Genomic DNA, 19,102 nt, shown 5'->3' with positions numbered 1-19,102 from the left:
ATCTCTCCTCCCCTTTCATCCTCATTGCCTCCTCTCCCTCCTTCCAAATGAACAATGACATGTAGAACAAGTTACCAGGTGAACAAGAATAACTAACCAGATGAACAATAACTAACCAGGTGAACAACAATAACTAACCAGATGAACAATAACTAACCAGGTGAACAATAACTAACCAGATGAACAATAACTAACCAGGTGAACAAGAACATATAGAACAAGATATAATTTTGGAAAGAATAGACGAGATTAATAACAAAACACACTTACCTTGACTGAGAACTTGGGAAACATTACCTTGATGTTTTACCTGTGAGAGTCTTGTTTGTTTATCCTGTGTGTGTTTGTTTTTCTCTCTTGTATTGTTTGTTTCCGTTTGTTTTTTGTTTGTTTGTTTCCCCGTTTGTTATTGTTTGTCTTTTCCCGTTTGTTTTCACCTGTTCTTGTTTGTTTTGTCTTTATTTGTCTACCTTGTGTTTATTCTCGTGTTTTTGTTTACCATGTGTCTTCTTGTTTGTTTATTGTTTACTGTAATCGGATTTAGGACTCGCTTAACCGCATTATGGACTCGCTTAACCGCATTATGGACTCGCTTAACCGCATTAAGTCTTAGCCAATAGAATTCACCTCCATAAGTCCCCTAGGAATGTGATTGGTCAACTTTAAGCACACCTGGCCAATCAGCGACATCTCTTACACCAGGTTCCTTACAGTACTTCCCATTGGTCATTGAGGACAGGTGTAATGGGGGCTGGAGGGGGGGGGATGGGCAGGTAGGTAGATGTTTCTTCCTATTGGTCAATGGGGACAGGTGAGGGGGAGGGGGTGGTCGTCTGCCAATCTCAAAATACATTATCTCTCCTCTCTCATTTTATGGCAAATTTTAGTCCAGTCACAAAATGAGAACCCAGAGAGAACTCGGGTCGGGTCGTATACGTGTACTGAACGTGAACCCAATGATGGCAATAGTGTCTTTCTTTCTTTATTGCTGAAATGAGGTCAACATGAAACTCCATTCGTGATTCTGATCTTGGAGGGGTAGTGGTTGATTGGAGGGGGGAGGGGAGGGGTAGTGGTTAATTGGAGGGGGTAGGGGAGGGGTGGGGGTGAGGAAAGGGGAGGAAATGCTCATTGGAGGAAGGAAGGAAGGGAGGGTAGTAGTATTTTGTGAGAGAGAGAGAGAGAGAGAGAGAGAGAGTCAACTCCACCATAGAATTACTCTGACAGGTAAGGCCAATTTACTACATCCAGGTGCATGTGGGTCTGGCCAGCGTGATCTTCTGTTTTCTCTAAGACATTCAGAGAGAACATAATCTAACCACCCAGTCTAACCAAACCACCTAACCATCCAACCTAACCTAAAGTTGATACGTCATTTTAGCATAACAGACTCTACCTTAACTAGATACGTTCACTTAACACTGAGACTCTACCTTAACTAGATACGTTCACTTAACACTGAGACTCTACCTTAACTAGATACGTTCACTTAACACTGAGACTCTACCTTCACTAGATACGTTCACTTAACACTGAGACTCTACCTTAACTAGATACGTTCACTTAACACCGAGACTCTACCTTAACTAGATACGTTCACTTAACACTGAGACTCTACTTTAACTAGATACGTTCACTTAACACTGAGACTCTACCTTCACTAGATACGTTCACTTAACACTGAGACTCTACCTTCACTAGATACGTTCACTTAACACTGAGACTCTACCAACTAGATACGTTACTTAACACTGAGACTCTACCTTAACTAGATACGTTCACTTAACACTGAGACTCTACCTTAACTAGATACGTTCACTTAACACTGAGACTCTACCTTAACTAGATACGTTCACTTAACACTGAGACTCTACCTTAACTAGATACGTTCACTTAACACTGAGACTCTACCTTAACTAGATACGTTCACTTAACACTGAGACTCTACTTTAACTAGATACGTTCACTTAACACCGAGACTCTACCTTAACTAGATACGTTCACTTAACACATAGCGTAACCTGATTGTATTGTAACGTAATTTAACCTCATCTTATCGTAACCTAACTTAATCCTCTCATATCCTTACCTAACTTAACCAAATCCTTACCTAACTTAACCTAAATCTAAACTAGCTTAACCTAAACATAACATAACTTAACCTAACCTAAACCAAACCTAACTTAACGTATCGTAAACCTAACGTAATCTAACGTAAACCTAACCTTAATCCAGCCCTCAAGAGTGTCTTATGGATAACAATAATTCCTATATGAATAACACAATGGGAAATGACATTGAAAAATTCACTCAATTTCTCTTTCTTGTGTGTGTCGTTTCTCTCTCTCTCTCTCTCTCTCTCTCTCTCTCTCTCTCTCTCTCTCTCTCACCCTTCATCCCCCCCCCCTCCTTCTCCTCTCCACGTCACCGGGGTTAAACACGCTTAAAGCTGACCTTAGCAGACCTCTCTTATGGACAGTTTGTTGTGATTTTCCCGCTAGATTGAGATTTATAACACGTCCGACAGTTTGTTTTACTTTCCCGCCAGATTGAGAGGTTTTTAGGGATATGGGACAGTTTGTTGGTATTTCCCCGCTAGATTGGGAGATTTAACACGCATTCGACAGTTTGTTTTATTTACCCGCCAGATTTTGAGAGATTTTTAAGTAAAGGCTATTGAGCTGTTTTAATTTTCCCGCCAAACGGATTTTCTTTTGGGACGTGCGAGTTTTTTTTGTTTTTCCGTCAGATTTTGATGGTTTTTGTCGATGGATCTAATGGTTAGGTTTGGATAGGTTAAGATAGGATAAGGTAGGTTACTGGAGGATAGGTTAAGTCGGGTTAAGATAGATTAGTATTAGGTTAAGCTGTTAGGTTATGATGGGACGGCTAGGATAGGCTAGGTTAGGTTAGGATAGGACAGGTTAGGAGGCTAGGTTAGGAGAGGATAGGATAGGAGAGGATAGGTTAGGTTAGGAGAGGATAGGACAGGTTAGATAGATAGGACAGGTTAGGAGGCTAGGTTAGAGAGAGATAGGACAGGTTAGGGAGGCTAGGTTAGAGAGGATAGACAGGTTAGGAGAGCATAGGACAGGTTAGGAGGCTAGGTTAGGAGAGGATAGGACAGGTTAGGAGGTTGGGAGAGGATAGGACAGGTTAGGAGGCTAGGTTAGGGGAGGATAGGACAGGTTAGGAGGCTAGGAGAGGATAGGACAGGTTAGGAGGCTAGGTTAGGGGCATCAACAGTACTTGGCAGCGTCCCCAGTATGGCGTCAGTGCTCCTACAGCGCCGCCGTCAGTAGTGGGGAATGTTAAAGCCAGATGGACTCTTTCAACACCACGCTACCGCTACGGTCTCCTGCTGGTCAGGTGGGCCCCTGTCCTGACGGGCCCTTAACCTAATCTGTACTGGTGGACCCTTAACCCAAATTAACCAAATCAAACCAGTCCTGATAAGCCCTTAACCTTACGTGTCACTGTGGGCCCTTAACCTAACCTGTCACTGGGCCCTTAACCTAACTTAATCTGTCCTGATGGGCCCTTAACCTTACCGAATCTGTCCTGATGGGCCCTTAACCTAACTTGTCACGGTGGGCACTTAACCTAACTTATCACGGTGGGCCCTTAACCTAACCTGTCACTGTGGGCCCCTAACCTAACCTGTCCTGATGGGCCCTTAACCTTACCGAATCTGTCCTGATGGGCCCTTAACCTAACCTGTTCTGATGGGCCCATAACCCAACCACTCCTAATCTGTCTATATTCTATCTTAACCATGAGACTCGTGTTCTATTGGGCCCCCCCTAGCTTTATCATTATAACTGGGGGTCGTTTTAATAGGAACCTAACCTAACCTAACCATACCATTAGATTTGAGGGTCTGCTTCTAAATGTCATATACGCTATCCTAAAACGGGAGAAGTCAAACGGGCCCCAAGTTCTAATAGGCTCCTAACCTGAGTATATTACCTGGGGCCCGTTGTTAATCAGTCTTTAATGGGAAGTAATTATCAGGATTGTGGTAGGTACTGAAACTGATTAAGCGGTTCTAATCATTAGCTTAGGGTGGTTGGGTAATGTAGTGGTGTAGTAGTCGTGGTGATTGTGGTAGATTGTGGTAGTCTTGATAATTGTGGTGGTAGGTTGTGGTAGTCTTAATAATTGTGGTGGTAGGTTGTGGTAGTCTTGATAATTGTGGTGGTAGGTTGTGGTAGTCTTGATAATTGTGGTGGTAGGTTGTGGTAGTCTTTATAATTGTGGTGGTAGAAGTTATAGTATAGTTGTAGTGATTATAGTGGTGGTGGTGGTGGTGGTGGTAGTAGAAGTGGTTTTGGTAGTAGTGGTGGTGGTGGTGGTGGTAGTAGTTGTGGTAGTAGTAGTGGTAGTAGAGGAACCAAACCCATATGTAACTACGTAAACAATATATTATTCATTGTATCTAATTAAATGTAACTACGGCTCGGGTACTTTCCCTTACCTGCTGTGGTTGGAGGGGTGGGAAGACGTAGGGAAAGGAGTTTAAATGCATACAGACCTTTAACAAAATCGATGTGTGTGTGTGTGTGTGTTTGGAAAGGTCATGGGAAAATTAGTTTCTTTCATTATAGATAAAGTTCAGTCGGTGACTTTTTTCCCCCTGTTTTTTTCCCCTTTTCTGCCAATCTGTGTTTATTTATTTATTCTCTCTCTCTCTGTTCCTCCTTTCTGGTAATGGGGGTGGAGGGTGGTGTGGGCAGATGTGGGCGGATAATGCTGAGGGAGGAAGGGAAGGAGGGAGGGAGGTGGTCCAGAACGAAGCCATTGAAATTGGTCACAGGTGAAAGATACCGAACCCCGGCACCGAACCCCGACACCGAACCCCGACACCGAACCCCGACCCTTTAAACTCGGCACGGATACATGGGACTAAGACTAATCAACCAGCAGACACACCTGAACCACAGCAGAGAACACACACACACACACCTGAACCACAACAGAGAACACACACACACACCTGAACCACAGCAGAAACACACACACACACCTGAACCACAACAGAGAACACACACACACCTGAACCACAACACACACACACACAGACCACAGCAGAGAACACACACACACACACACACACACAACAGAGAACACACACACACACCTGACCACAACAGAGAACACACACACACCTGAACCACAGCAGAGAACACACACACACCTGAACCACAACAGAGAACACACACACACACACACACACACACACTGAACCACAACAGAGAACACACACACACACACACCTGAACCACAGCAGAGAACACACACACACACACACCTGAACCACAGCAGAGAAACACACACACACACACACTGAACCACAGCAGAGAACACACACACACACACACTGAACCACAGCAGAGAACACACACACACACACACACACACAACCACAGCAGAGAACACACACACACACACCTGAACCACAACAGAGAACACACACACACACACACACACACACACACTGAACCACACAGAACACACACACACACACACTGAACCACAACAGAGAACACACACACACACACACCTGAACCACAACAGAGAACACACACACACACACACACACACACTGAACCACAACAGAGAACACACACACACACCACAACAGAGAACACACACACACACACCTGAACCACAACAGAGAACACACACACACACACTGAACCACAACAGAGAACACACACACACACACCTGAACCACAACAGAGAACACACACACACACACACACACTGAACCACAACAGAAACACACACACACACACACACACCTGAACCACAACAGAGAACACACACACACACACACACACCTGAACCACAACAGAGAACACACACACACACACACCTGAACCACAACAGAGAACACACACACACACACACCCACAACAGAGAACACACACACACACACCTGAACCACAACAGAGAACACACACACACACACACTGAACCACAACAGAGAACACACACACACACACACCTGAACCACAACAGAGAACACACACACACACACTGAACCACAACAGAGAACACACACACACACACACACACACCTGAACCACAGAGAACACACACACACACACAACACACCTGAACCACAACAGAGAACACACGCATACACACCTGAACCACAACAGAGAACACACACACACACACACACACACACACCTGAATCACAACACGAGAAAAGAAACAATTTTATACCTAATTATCAAAGCCAGGCAATAGATAACCTAACCTAACCCTCTCAAAAATTTTTACTTTATGAAGTTGTCATTATTATTAGTAGTAGCTGCAGTAGTTGTAGTACAAGTAGTAGTAGTAGTAGTAGTAATGACGTCATCACTAGAACTACTCGGGTACCTCTCCACATTTTTAATTTCCGACCTGTCAATACCCTTCCTCCTCCTCCTCCTCCTCATCCTCTATTCTTCCTCCTACTCTTTCTCTACAAGAAGAAGAAGAAAAAAGTAGTGGAGGACACAGTAGGTGGGGGGGGTTGGGGGGTTGGATATAAGCAGAGCGCGTCACGTCCAGAGGTTCAGAACACCACTGGTTGCCGTCGAGCCAGGAGGCAGACGAAGCCACTGTAAAAGACTTGTGTGCGTGCGTGCGTGTGTTTGTTTACGTGTAGGCCTCCAACGACCAATGACACTAGTACACCATCTCTCTCTTTCAACGCAAGAGCCAACTACACGATTAACGAACGCTTAACGACCCTAGCGGGAATTAAACTGAACTGACTTAATATACTTAAGTGATATCAAGTTTATAGTGCAGCAAAGGTTAACACTCGTGGTGACAAAGGGACCTCCAAAATATACAACAACTCAAAGGTCATACTTGTAGGTCGTGCTCGAACGTCATACTGGAAGGTCGAGTCGACATTTCGAGGACATCTGACAACACACACCTGACGCAGTGGAAGTGACGATTGGTATATCTGACAGTGAAGGCAGGTGTGTGTGTGGGGGTGTGTGACTGGTGTATGTGTGCGTGGGTGGCAGATTTCTCCTCTTACACCTGTGGGCCAAACACCTGCTGTAGCCACACGTGTACAGAGGTTCGGGTGGTGTAGAAGTCGCTGTAGAAGGAGACGCCATGGCCACGTACGCTACTTATCGTCACGTCGAGTTGGATCGAGTTGGCTTAGGGAAACGGAGGTGAGCTGAACCACTAACACACGTGGGTGTAGGTGGGTGTTGTGCTTGTAGATGGGTGTGTTGTGCTTGTAGGCGAGTGTATTGTGCTTGTAGATGGGTGTAGGTGTTGATTTAAACCACTAATGTACGTGTGTATCATTCCATCCACGGGGGTGTAGTGGGTCTAACGTCAGGGTTCCTTATACACACACACACAATCTACACAGGTTTCCAGCAATTAATTGGGGTTTCCAGCATGAGGCTAAAGCAACTAATTGGGGTTTCCAGTAACTAAATGAGGTTTCCGGGAACACGTAGCTCCAGGCTTCCAGGAACACTTATCTTCTTAGTGTTGAAGATTGGCCAATTCTGCACTCGCTTGTGAGGCTTCTGTGTTTCTCAGCAGAAGCCTGTGTGTGTGTGTGTGTGTGTGTGTGTGTGTGTGTGTGTGTGTGTGTACACGTACTCATAAATGTGCACATGTTCTGTGTTTTCGTCTCATAAGTGTACATAATACTAATCTGTACGTCTTAAAAGTGTGTACACGCTACTAGTGTGTACGTCTTAAAAATGTGTACACGCTACTAGTGTGAATGTCTTACAAGTATGTACATATTCAATGTGTACGTCCCATATGTACGTGTTATTAGTGTACACGTAACTAAAATGTACGTCTGGGTTATATTTATATATTATGTACGTATTGAGTGTGTACATGTGTATATATTACTGTGTACGTGTAGTAAGTGTACATGTGTATATATTTTTATTACGATACAAAATATAAATCGAATAAAATTTATATTACTGAGAATGTTTATACTGGAAAGATTCTTCAAACCTATTCTAGTATTTCCAGTACATATTTCATAATACAAACTATACACACTATCCTATACAAACTATATACATTATTATAGCCCCTCGGACACACACACACACACACACACACACACAGACAGACAGACAGACTAACCGGGATCTGATGTTTCCTAAGATATTCCCCCAAGTGATCGCTATATTATCCTTTACCGCAGTGCATAACCATAACAAGCTGGTCTGTGGGGGGATGGTGTGTGGTGGGTTGGTGTGTGGTACGGGATTGGTGGTGGTATTGTGTGGTTGCTACTACTACCACCACCACTACCACTACCACCACTACCACCACCAGCAGCACACAGGTAAGCAGTATAAGGTAGTAGTGGTGGTGTCAGGTTACCAGGAAGACCCGAGTGGTAGTAGTCACCCTCCAGCCTTCCGGTATCACATCCTCCGAGTGTCACCCCTCATCCTCCGTGAGGGGGAAGAGAAGACCTGTAGAGGAGGGGGAGAGAAGACCTGTGGTGGAGGAGGAGACGACGACGACAGGTGTGATTGGGCCCAGGTGGCATTGAACACTCATTCACTCACTCACTCACTCACCCACCCACCCACCCACACTCACTCACTCACTCACTCTCACACCCACCCACTCTCACATCCACCCACTCTCACACTCCACCCACTCTCACACCCACCCACTCTCACACCCACCCACTCTCACACCCACCCACTTCACACCCACCCACTCACACCCACCCACACACCCACACACTCACTCTCACACACCCACACACCCACACACACACACACACGTTATCCTACACAACATTACTTAACATAATTTATAAGTGGTAGAGATTTAAGTGTTGTAGTATAAGTGGCCGGAGTATACGAAGTGGTAGGGCGTAACACTTAACAGGCGGTAACGCTTTAGTGGTACGCGGTAACGCTTAAGTGGTAGGAGGTAACACTTAAGTGGTAGGAGGTAACGCTTAAGTGGTAGGAGGAACACTTAAGTGGTAGGAGGTAACACTTGAGGGATGTATAACACTTACGTGACGTAGGGTCTAAACATTTAAGTGGTAGGGGGCAATACTTGTGACAGAGGGTAACACTTTGAAGTGGTATGGTTATCACTTAAGTGGTAAGGGTAATACCTGAATGGCAGAGACAATACTTAAGTGGCAGAAGGTATGTGTAATATTTAAGTGTTACGTGTATTAAGTATTAGGGGTAACACTTAAGTGGTATGAGTAACGAGGATGGAGGGGGTGAGGAGATGGTGGTCGCGTCCCAGTGATCAATAGCTCCCGACGCAGCTTCCCTCACCTCTGGTGGTGGGGAGAGGGCTGTGGTGGGGAGAGGGGGGGGGAAGAGAGTTGTTGGAGAGGGCGGTTGAGATTGTAGGGAACGAATTGGTGGGATGGGGAAAGGGGGGTGGTTTGTAGGTGTGTAATGGTAATGGTTGGGTAGAGGGATTGTGGTCGATAAATGGTGGTTGTGATGGTAGATTAGATTAGGTCAGGTCAGGTCACGTGTACCAAATATTAAACTACCACCCATATATGGGACAGGGTAGGCTGTCTAGTGCCTGTACCGACAGACAATAACTAACTCATGACACAACCCTAACACACTATTAGCTTAGTCAGCCCGCCCTCTCTTACCTCCTCCTAAACTTCCTCAATTTCCGAACTATAACTTCCTGCCCCACCTTCCTTCACCCCTCCTTTCTCTACAAAAACAAAAAACACACTATCCGCATCCCCACCCACTACCCCACCTACCACCACCACCACCACCACCTACCACCTCCCCACCACCTACCACCACCCACCTCCACCACCCACCACCACCTCTACCCACCACCTACCACCACCACCACCTCTACCACCACCACCTCTACCCACCACCACCTCTACCCACCACCCACCACCACCTCTACCCACTACCCCACCACCACCTCCTCCACTACCCCACCACCACCACCACCTCACCCCACCACCACCACCACCTCTACCCACCACCACCACCACCTCACCCACCACCACCACCACCTCTACCCACCACCACCACCTCTACCCACCACCACCACCACCTCTACCCACCACCACCTCTACCACCACCACCACCACCTCTACCCACCACCACCACCACCTCTGCCCACCACCACCACCACCTCTACCCCACCACCACCACCTCTACCCACCACCACCTCTACCCCACCACCACCTCTACCCACCACCACCACCTCTCCACCACCACCACCTCTACCCACCACCACCACCTCTACCCACCACCACCACCTCTACCCACCACCACCTCTACCCACCACCACCACCTCTACCCACCACCACCACCTCTACCCACCACCACCACCTCTACCCCACCACCACCACCTCTACCCACCACCCACCACCTCTACCCACCACCACCACCCTCTACCCACCACCACCACCTCTACCCACCACACTCTACCCACCACCACCACCTCTACCCACCACCACCACCTCTACCCACCACCACCACCACCTCTCACCACCACCACCTCTACCCACCACCACCACCTCTACCCCACCACCACCACCTCTACCCACCACCACCTCTACCCACCACCTCTACCCACCACCACCTCTACCACCCACCACCACCACCTCTCCCACCACCACCACCTCTACCACCACCACCTCTACCCACCACCACCACCTCTACCACCACCACCTCTACCCACCACCACCACCTCTACCCACCACCTCTACCCACCACCACCACCTCTACCACCACCACCACCACCTCTACCCACCACCACCACCTGCCACCACCACCACCACCTCTACCCACCACCACCACCACCTCTACCCACCACCACCACCTCTACCCACCACCACCACCACCTCTGCCACCACCACCACCACCACCTCTACCCCACCACCTACCACCACCTCTACCCACCACCACCACCACCTCTACCCACCACCACCACCACCTCTACCCACCACCACCACCACCACCACCTCTCACCCACCACCACCCACCTCCCACCCCCACCACCACCACCTCTACCCCACCACCACCACCACCTCTACCCACCACCACCACCACCTCTACCCACCACCACCACCACCTCTACCCACCACCACCACCACCTCTGCCACCACCACCACCACCACCACCTCTACCCACCACCACCACTACCTCTACCACCACCACCACCACCTCTACCCACCACCACCACCACCTCTACCCCACCACCACCTCTACCACCACCCACCACCACCTCTACCACCACCACCTCTACCCACCACCACCACCACCACCACCACCACCTCTACCCACCACCACCACCTCTACCCACCACCACCCACCTCTACCCACCACCACCACCTCTGCCACCACCACCACCTCTACCCACCACCACCACCTCTACCACCACCACCATCCACCTCACCCACCACCACCACCACCACCTCTACCACCACCACCACCTCTACCCACCACCACCTCTACCCACCACCACCACCTCTACCCACCACCACCACCACCTCTACCCACCACCACCACCACCTCTACCCACCACCCTACCACCACCTCCACCTACCACCACCTCTACCCACCACCACCACCTCTACCCACCACCTCTACCCACCACCTCTACCCACCACCACCACCACCACCTCCTCCTCTACCCACCACCACCACCTCTACCTACCACCACTACAAGTGTGAAAATCAGATTCAGGTGTTCGGAGATTAATGACATTGAATTTTAACCTTGATGACACACACACACACACACACATCGCCGGAAATAAACATCAATTACCACGTTGGCTTAATTACTAGACTGCCACGTTCAAGGTTTTAAACATTGTAGAGTCACGTTCAAGTTAAACATCTGACTAAACATTAGTCACGTTCGTCTAAACAATAATTGGAACACTAAACATTTTTCTCGTCAGGTAATAAATGTTTGAGTTGTTACTGAACAATAAGAGCTTCGTCATCACTACTGGAGGAGGAAAGAAGGGAGGAGGAGGAGGAGAAGAAGGGAGGAGGAGGAGGAGGAGGAGGAGAGAAGGAGGAGGAGGAAAGGAGGAGGAGGAGGAGGAGGAGGAGAGTGATGAAGGGTATGAGAGAAGAAGCAAGAATAATAATGAGGAGGAGTAGAGGTGAAGGAAGAATAAGGAAGGAGGAGGAGGAGGAGAATAATAGGGAGGAGCTAGGACGTGACTTTGCCGGAAGGATGGAGGGGGAAGGCACATGCGGATGATGATGCTGTTGGGGAGGGGAGACATGACACGCATGAGAGGGGGGGAACGGAGGAGGGAGGAATGAAAGGACTCTCTCTCTCTCTCTCTCTCTCCTCTCTCTCTCTCTCTCTCTCTCTCTCTCTCTCTCTCTCTCTCTCTCCTGTCTGTCTCAAGATGGTGACTCGACCTCTCAAATATCGACACACACACACACACACCTTCTCCACCCCTCCCCCACCCACCTACCACAACCCACCTCCCCTCCACCACCCCTACCCACCTACCACAACCCACCCTACCCACCTACACAGCCCACCCCTCCTCCCACAACCCACCCCTCCCTCCCAAGCCACCCCTCCCACCTACCGCAACCAACCCTCCCTACCACACAACCCACCCCTCCTCTCCCACTACCACAACCCACCCCCCTTCTCCACTACCACAACCCACCCCTCCACCAGCCACCCCTCCCTCCACCACCACCCACCCCTCTCCACCCACCCTCAACCCACCCTCCACCCACCTACCACAACCCACCCACCCCACCCTACCCCTACCACCACCAGCCCTCCCACCCACCACAGCCCCTACCCACCCACCAACCCTGCCACCCACCACAGCTACCCACCCACCACACAGCCCTACCACCACCACAGCCCTACCACCTACCACAGCCCTACCCACCTACCACAGCCCTACCCACTACCCACAGCCCTACCACACAGCCCTACCCCACCTACCACAGCTACCCACCTACCACAGCCCTACCCACCTACCACAGCCCTGCCCACCCACCTACCACACAGCCCTACCCACCTACAACAGCCCTACCCACCCCTGCCACAACCCCTACCACCTACCACAACCCCTCCCCCACCCCACCCTTATGTAAAGTAGATTGTACAGGTATTCCGGAAGCTTACCTGGCGGCCTAGGCTAAGGTATAAACCCCGCTTACTGAGCTTACCTGTCTAGAGCTGCATTACGTCAACACGAACCTTACCTGTGTGCTCTAGGGGGCCCCACAGTCCTACTAGGCCCCAAGTCCTTGTGGACCCCAACCTAGCCTAATTTAACCTTACCTAAGCTAACCTAACTTAACCTAATCTAATATAACCTGACCTAACACATTACCTCTGACCACACACACACACACACACGATTTCTAAAAGATTTACACGTTGGTCTAAATCGTGTGTGTGTGTGTGTGTGTGTTTTCCAACTTTCATCCCAATTTAAACACGTTACGTGATGCTAGAATCTCTCTCTCTCTCTCTCTCTCTCTCTCATGAACTATAAGGGTCAAGTTATTGTAGTACTCGGGGTTAAAATCGTAATCGGGGGTAAAGCCATCGTACTCAAGAGATTAAATTATTGTACTCGAGGAATTTAATCGTACTCAAGTGGTTAAATTATCGTATTTAAGGGGTTAAGACCGTACTCAGGGGGTTAAACCATCGTACTCAGGGGGTTAAACCATCGTACTCAGGGGGTTAAACCATCGTACTCGGGGTTAAACCATCGTACTCAAGGGTTAAATCTATCGGAGATGTGAGAACGTATCTAACTGGCTCACTTAAGCTACCTGTGTACATGTGTTTTCTATTAATTGGCCGGTGTTGGCTACGTGTAGTAATGGCGCTAAATTAACATGAATAGAACAACGTAGTTTAGAGTGAATAATAATAATAATAATAATAATAATAGTATTAGTAAATAATAATGACTAAAAATGATAATAATAATTAATGACAGATAGAATACTACTACTACTATTATTGCTATTACTACCATCATTTTATTACTAATTCTATTTCTATTACTACTACTACTACTACTACTACTATCATCACTACTACTATCACTTCTAGCATCGGGTTCGTACACCACAGAATATCAGGTCACAAGACAGTTTAAAAGTCATCAATATTCAGTTGTGTGGGAACCCTGAGTGTAGGTAAACAAAGACCTGTTATTGGAGAATGAGGCGGGTCGTTACAGGGAGGCTCTTGCTCTCTTGCTCTCTCTGCTCTTTCTTGCTTTCTTTCTGTCCCTCTCTTTCTCTCTCTCCTGATGCTGGTCCGTTTGGTCATGCGCTAGACACTCTCTTCCTTCCTCCTCCTCCTCCTCCTCTCTACCCTTCCTCCGTTCACCACTAGAACTGGGACCTATTAGAACTGGGACTTGTTAAACTGGGACCTATTAGAACTGGGACTTGTTAAAACTGGGACCTTTTAGAACTGAGACTTGTTAAAACTGGGACCTATTAGAACTGGGACTTGTTAAAACTGGGACCTATTAGAACTGGAACTTGTTAAAACGGGCCGATCAGAACCGGGACCCATCAGAACCGGGACCCACCATACCAGTCACCTGAGTTCCACGGCCTGCCTGGTAAGACGATCAGAACACGTGTGGTATGTCGAAAAACATCTTGGGACTGTGACAGTTTTGAGTGTCAAGGCAAACTGTCATGCGGGTGTCATTTGTCACGTGGGGGGTGGGGTGGGGGTGATAGTGCAGGTCACGTCGGGAGAAGATGAGGTGAAAGGAGGGGTGGTGAGGGGGTGTGTTGGAGAAGGGTTTGTGTTGAGTACGGTTGGTGAGATATACGTCATAGTTTGTTTACAGTGGTCGTGGTACTGCTGAATCGACGGGGTATTATTTTTAACATGTATGAATAGAGCAGCCAACTATGTTGTTTCGAATTTAACAAGTTTGTTTTTATTCTCGTGTGTGTGGGGAAGGTAGTGTGCGTTAAGTGTTTAAATGTAGTGAAGGTGTAATGTAGGAGAGTGTGTGAGGAGAGTTGTGGTGAGGAAGTTAGCGAGACGAGGGGGAGGGGTGGTGGCTGGAAGGTTCAATGAGGTCGGTGTTCTATGGTGGTGGTTGATGGAGATGGTGGCTGATGGTGGTTGATGGAGATGGGTAGATGGTGGTTGATGGAGATGGTGGTTGAGATGGTGGCTGATGGAGAGTAGGTTGCTGATGGTGGTGGTAGATGGTGGTTGTGGAGATGGTGGTGGTAGATGGTGGTTGCTGAGATGGTGGTGGTAGATGGAGATGGTGGTGGTAGATGGTGCTGCTGGAGATGGTAGATGGTGGTTGCTGAGATGGTGGTAGATGGTGTTGCTGGAGATGGTGGTGGTAGATGGTGGTTGCTGGAGATGGTGGTGGTAGATGGTGGTTGCTGGAGATGGTGGTGGTAGATGGTGGTTGCTGGAGATGGTGGTGGTAGATGGCTGCTGGAGATGGTGGTGGTAGATGGTGGTTGCTGGAGATGCAGGTAGATGGTGGTTGCTGGAGATGGTGGTAGATGGTGGCTAAGGAGGGTGGTAGATGGTGGTTGCTGTGGCTGGAGATGGTGGTGGTAGATGGTGGTTGCTGGAGATGGTGGTTGCTGGAGATGGTGGTGGTAGATGGTGGTTGCTGAGATGAGATGGTTGTTGAGATGGTAGTAGATGGTGGTTACTGGAGATGGTGGTAGATGATGGTAGGTGGTGGTTGCTGGTGATGGTGGTAGATGATGGTTACTGGAGATGGTCCGCTTGGTTGTAGTGAGTTAGAGATAGTGGTTGATAGAGATGGTGGTGATGGTAATGGTGGTAGATGATGATGGTGGTAGCTAGATAGTAGTTGGTGGTAATAGTGGTAAACAAGAATAGTGTAAATTATTATTATTATTATTAAACTGTAAACAAAAGTGAATAATAACGAAGGAAACTGATAATAATTACAGGAATAATTTACGGTTTCTTAATAACTACTGACACCAGAATGTAACCCTGAAGTGAGTTATTCTTGTATTAAAACCAGTTTGTCCTCACGGGATGTTAGTTGAGGCCGTGTGAACGACCCAAACACACACACACATACCACACACCTGTTCTACACACCTGCCTACACAAATACACCTGTTTTACATAACTGTTATACACACACCTGCCTGCCTACATACAGACCTACCTGCACCACATACACGTGCCTCCTCCCCCACACACACTAATGGTATAATGAAATCAGTAGCCCAGGTGTGTGTGTGTGTGTGTGTGTGTGTGTGTGTCCGTCCGTCCGTCCGTCCGTCCATCACTAATGAACACAGTCTGGCATATGACAGGCTTATGTGTTTGACAGTCTGGGGTGGTCATAGTGAAGACCTTGCCACGTCCTTGACAGACAGACAGACAGACAGACGGATAGATAGATAGACAGGTGTACAGTTAGATAAGATAGGTAGACAGACAGACAGACCGATGGATAGATTGGTAGACAGATACAGTTGACAGACACACAGTTGTACAGGTATATAGGTAGACAGATAGATGTTCAGTAAAATACCCAAGCATACAGTCAACTCAGCATGTGTATATATATAAATTAATATAAATTGTCAACCAGCAACAGGCGTGCATGACGGGTGACCCAGGAATGTCTGTCTCTGTGATTATTATGACCGTTCATGTGAAGACGTTAGCGTGAGTCACTACCACCAAACCCCTTTATAAACCCCTATATACATTCTTTATAATATATCTATATACATTACCATCTGGTATAGTGTTAAGGGGGTGTATATGGTGGTATATGAATGTATATGGTAGTGATATGTGGTATAGGAAAGTGGGGAATAACTGTATAGGAAGTTTTCTGGTTTAGTGTGGGTTGCCAATGCTCAGTGTGTGTGACAAGAGGCAGCCCAGAGCTCAGTGTGTGGTGAGCGTTAAGTGCGTGTGGACGTGTTGGGAAGCCTTGTCTGTGTCGAGACTTCCTACGTAGAAAAGATCTCTCTGGAAAGTGACGCAAACCTCCATTTTCTATGAAGAGATAAAAAAATAGAAATTAAAACAAACACTTCAATATTTTTTTAATAATTTGGGCCTCCTCCTCCTCCCCCACCCAAATAAAAAAATATTGAGAGGTGTGATCTAACTAAAAGGAAACTATTACGTGCTAGACTATAACTAAAGTGGTGTTATATTGTAGTCAACATGGTCAGGTAGAGATTTGAGTGGATGGTTTGCAATGGCTTATATCATGGGGTTCAAATATGGCTTCTGATCTTGTGTATGTCTGTCTGTCTGTCTGTCTGTAGGCAACCTGTGGTGTAATGGTCAGCATGCACGCTTCGCAAGCAAGACGACCCGGGTTCGATCCCCGGGCAGGGTGAAACTATGGGCACGTTTCTTGACACAATTTGCCTCTGTCTACCCAGCAGTGATTGGGGACCTAGATGTTAATCGAATTGCAGATCGTGTTCTTGTGTAATGGTTAGCCAGTGCAGTTAGCGAGTTGTCCGGTCTTCTCGGACTATTCCTTGACACTGGGTCATGCAGCTCGTTAAGTTAGGGTGTGGTTGTTGTGTTGGCGACAGCTTCTACACCTTAAACAAATTCACGTCCTAGGTGGCCCTTGGACCGGCCATTCTCGCTACACGGGGGCCAACCATAATATGAATATCTGTTTGTCTGCCATGTGTGTATCTGTGTGGACGTTACAAATATATTTACACGCCATTCACCAAATATTCTAATGTTCAGGTGATAAATCTACTAAACATCTGAATTCCTGTGTTTAATTTCAAAGATCCAAACATTACTGATATTAGCCACAAACATTATATAAACACAGGTTCTATAAACATCGTATAGTAACTTTGAACCCCTGATATAACCCCTTCGACAGTCACTAAGTCAATGTGTATGAGTAAATGTATGACGATGTATATAAATTAAATGTATAAATGTATATATTTATTATTCATGGTGGGTGATGTAGGAGTGAATGTATTAAAAACATATATCGGATGTATATAAATTAGATGTACATCCAACCAACCAAACTTACCTAATCTAACTATTTTTCTGTAATATTTGGTTACATTTGGTTAATTACACATTTTTAGTGGTGTTACAGTACTGTATTCTGGTGTATTAAATATGTGCTGTATTTTTATGTAACCTTTTTAAATTCAATAGGTAAAAATAGGTCTTTTGATTCGTGGTATGGCATTACAGTATTAGTTTGTTGTGTTAATTCGTGTTAGTTTAGTAGTTTGGTGTGTTACTTTGAGTTAGTTAATATTTCAGTTATTCTAGAGGTCAAAATAGCGTGAAATCAGTGAAACCGTTGGAGTTAAAATTCCAAAACTAAATTAAATTCCTCCCGGGAGTGCCTGACCGGGTGGGGTGAGGTGGTGACGCGTTCTAACCGTTCACGGTGGCGGGTTTTGCTTTCCACATAATTATTTTCTTCTGCATTATTGTCATGTTTCCTGTTTATTATTGTATTATTATTTTATTAATATTGTTTTATTTTATTATTGATCTGTTGATATGAGGAAGCGTATTCAAGATGGAATTTAAATGCTTTATGACAGATTGTTCGATACTTTTCTTTAAAATATTTTGTATTATTTGTATTTGTGTTCATTTTATGTATTTAATGGTGTATTATTGTATTTGTGTATTATTTGGTATTTAATGGTGGTGTATTTTGGCTACATAAGGGGATTAATTATTTATTCAGCTCGGGCTTGTCGCGTCAGATTGTTCCCTTAATGATGCTTAAACCAGGAAGTGGGGGGTGAGGGAGGGAAGAGAGCATGGAGAGAGGGAGGAGGGAAGAGAGCATGGAGGGAGGGGAGGGAGGGGAGGGAAGAGAGCATGAGAGGGAGGAGGAAGAGAGCATGGATGGAGGGAGGAGGAGGGAAGAGAGGGGGAGGGAGGGAAGAGAGCATGGAGAGGGAGGGAGGGAAGAGAGCATGGAGGGAGGGAGGAGAGCATGGAGAGAGGGAGGGAGGGAAGAGAGCATGGAGAGGGGAGGGAGGGAGGGAAGAGAGCATGGAGAGGGAGGGAGGGG

At 47.1% G+C, this 19,102-nt stretch overlaps 1 protein-coding gene across 9 annotated transcripts in view; it reads left to right on the top strand.

The window, feature by feature from the left end:
* Window positions 1–19,102, top strand: part of LOC121879797 (microtubule-associated protein Jupiter-like) — a 64,909-nt gene that overhangs the window by 33,584 nt on the left and 12,223 nt on the right. For 5 of the 9 annotated variants that reach the window (XM_042386593.1, XM_042386595.1, XM_042386591.1 and 2 more), the window contains exon 1: window positions 6,587–7,193. The exons of 2 other annotated variants lie outside the window; for them this stretch is intronic. In XM_042386593.1, the coding sequence (XP_042242527.1) occupies window positions 7,132–7,193 (62 nt within the window). In that variant the 5' untranslated portion in view covers window positions 6,587–7,131. Of the gene's footprint in view, window positions 1–6,586; window positions 7,194–16,942; window positions 17,241–19,102 lie in introns of those variants that run through there. 2 more of the 9 variants (XM_042386596.1, XM_042386592.1) reach the window with 1 other exon arrangement.

The sequence above is a fragment of the Homarus americanus genome, unplaced genomic scaffold, assembly GCF_018991925.1.
Source record: "Homarus americanus isolate GMGI-L3 unplaced genomic scaffold, GMGI_Hamer_2.0 scaffold42643, whole genome shotgun sequence".
Lineage (NCBI taxonomy): Eukaryota > Metazoa > Arthropoda > Malacostraca > Decapoda > Nephropidae > Homarus > Homarus americanus.
The sequence above is the reverse complement of the archived record's forward strand: the minus strand, read 5'-3'. Positions and strand labels throughout refer to the sequence as shown.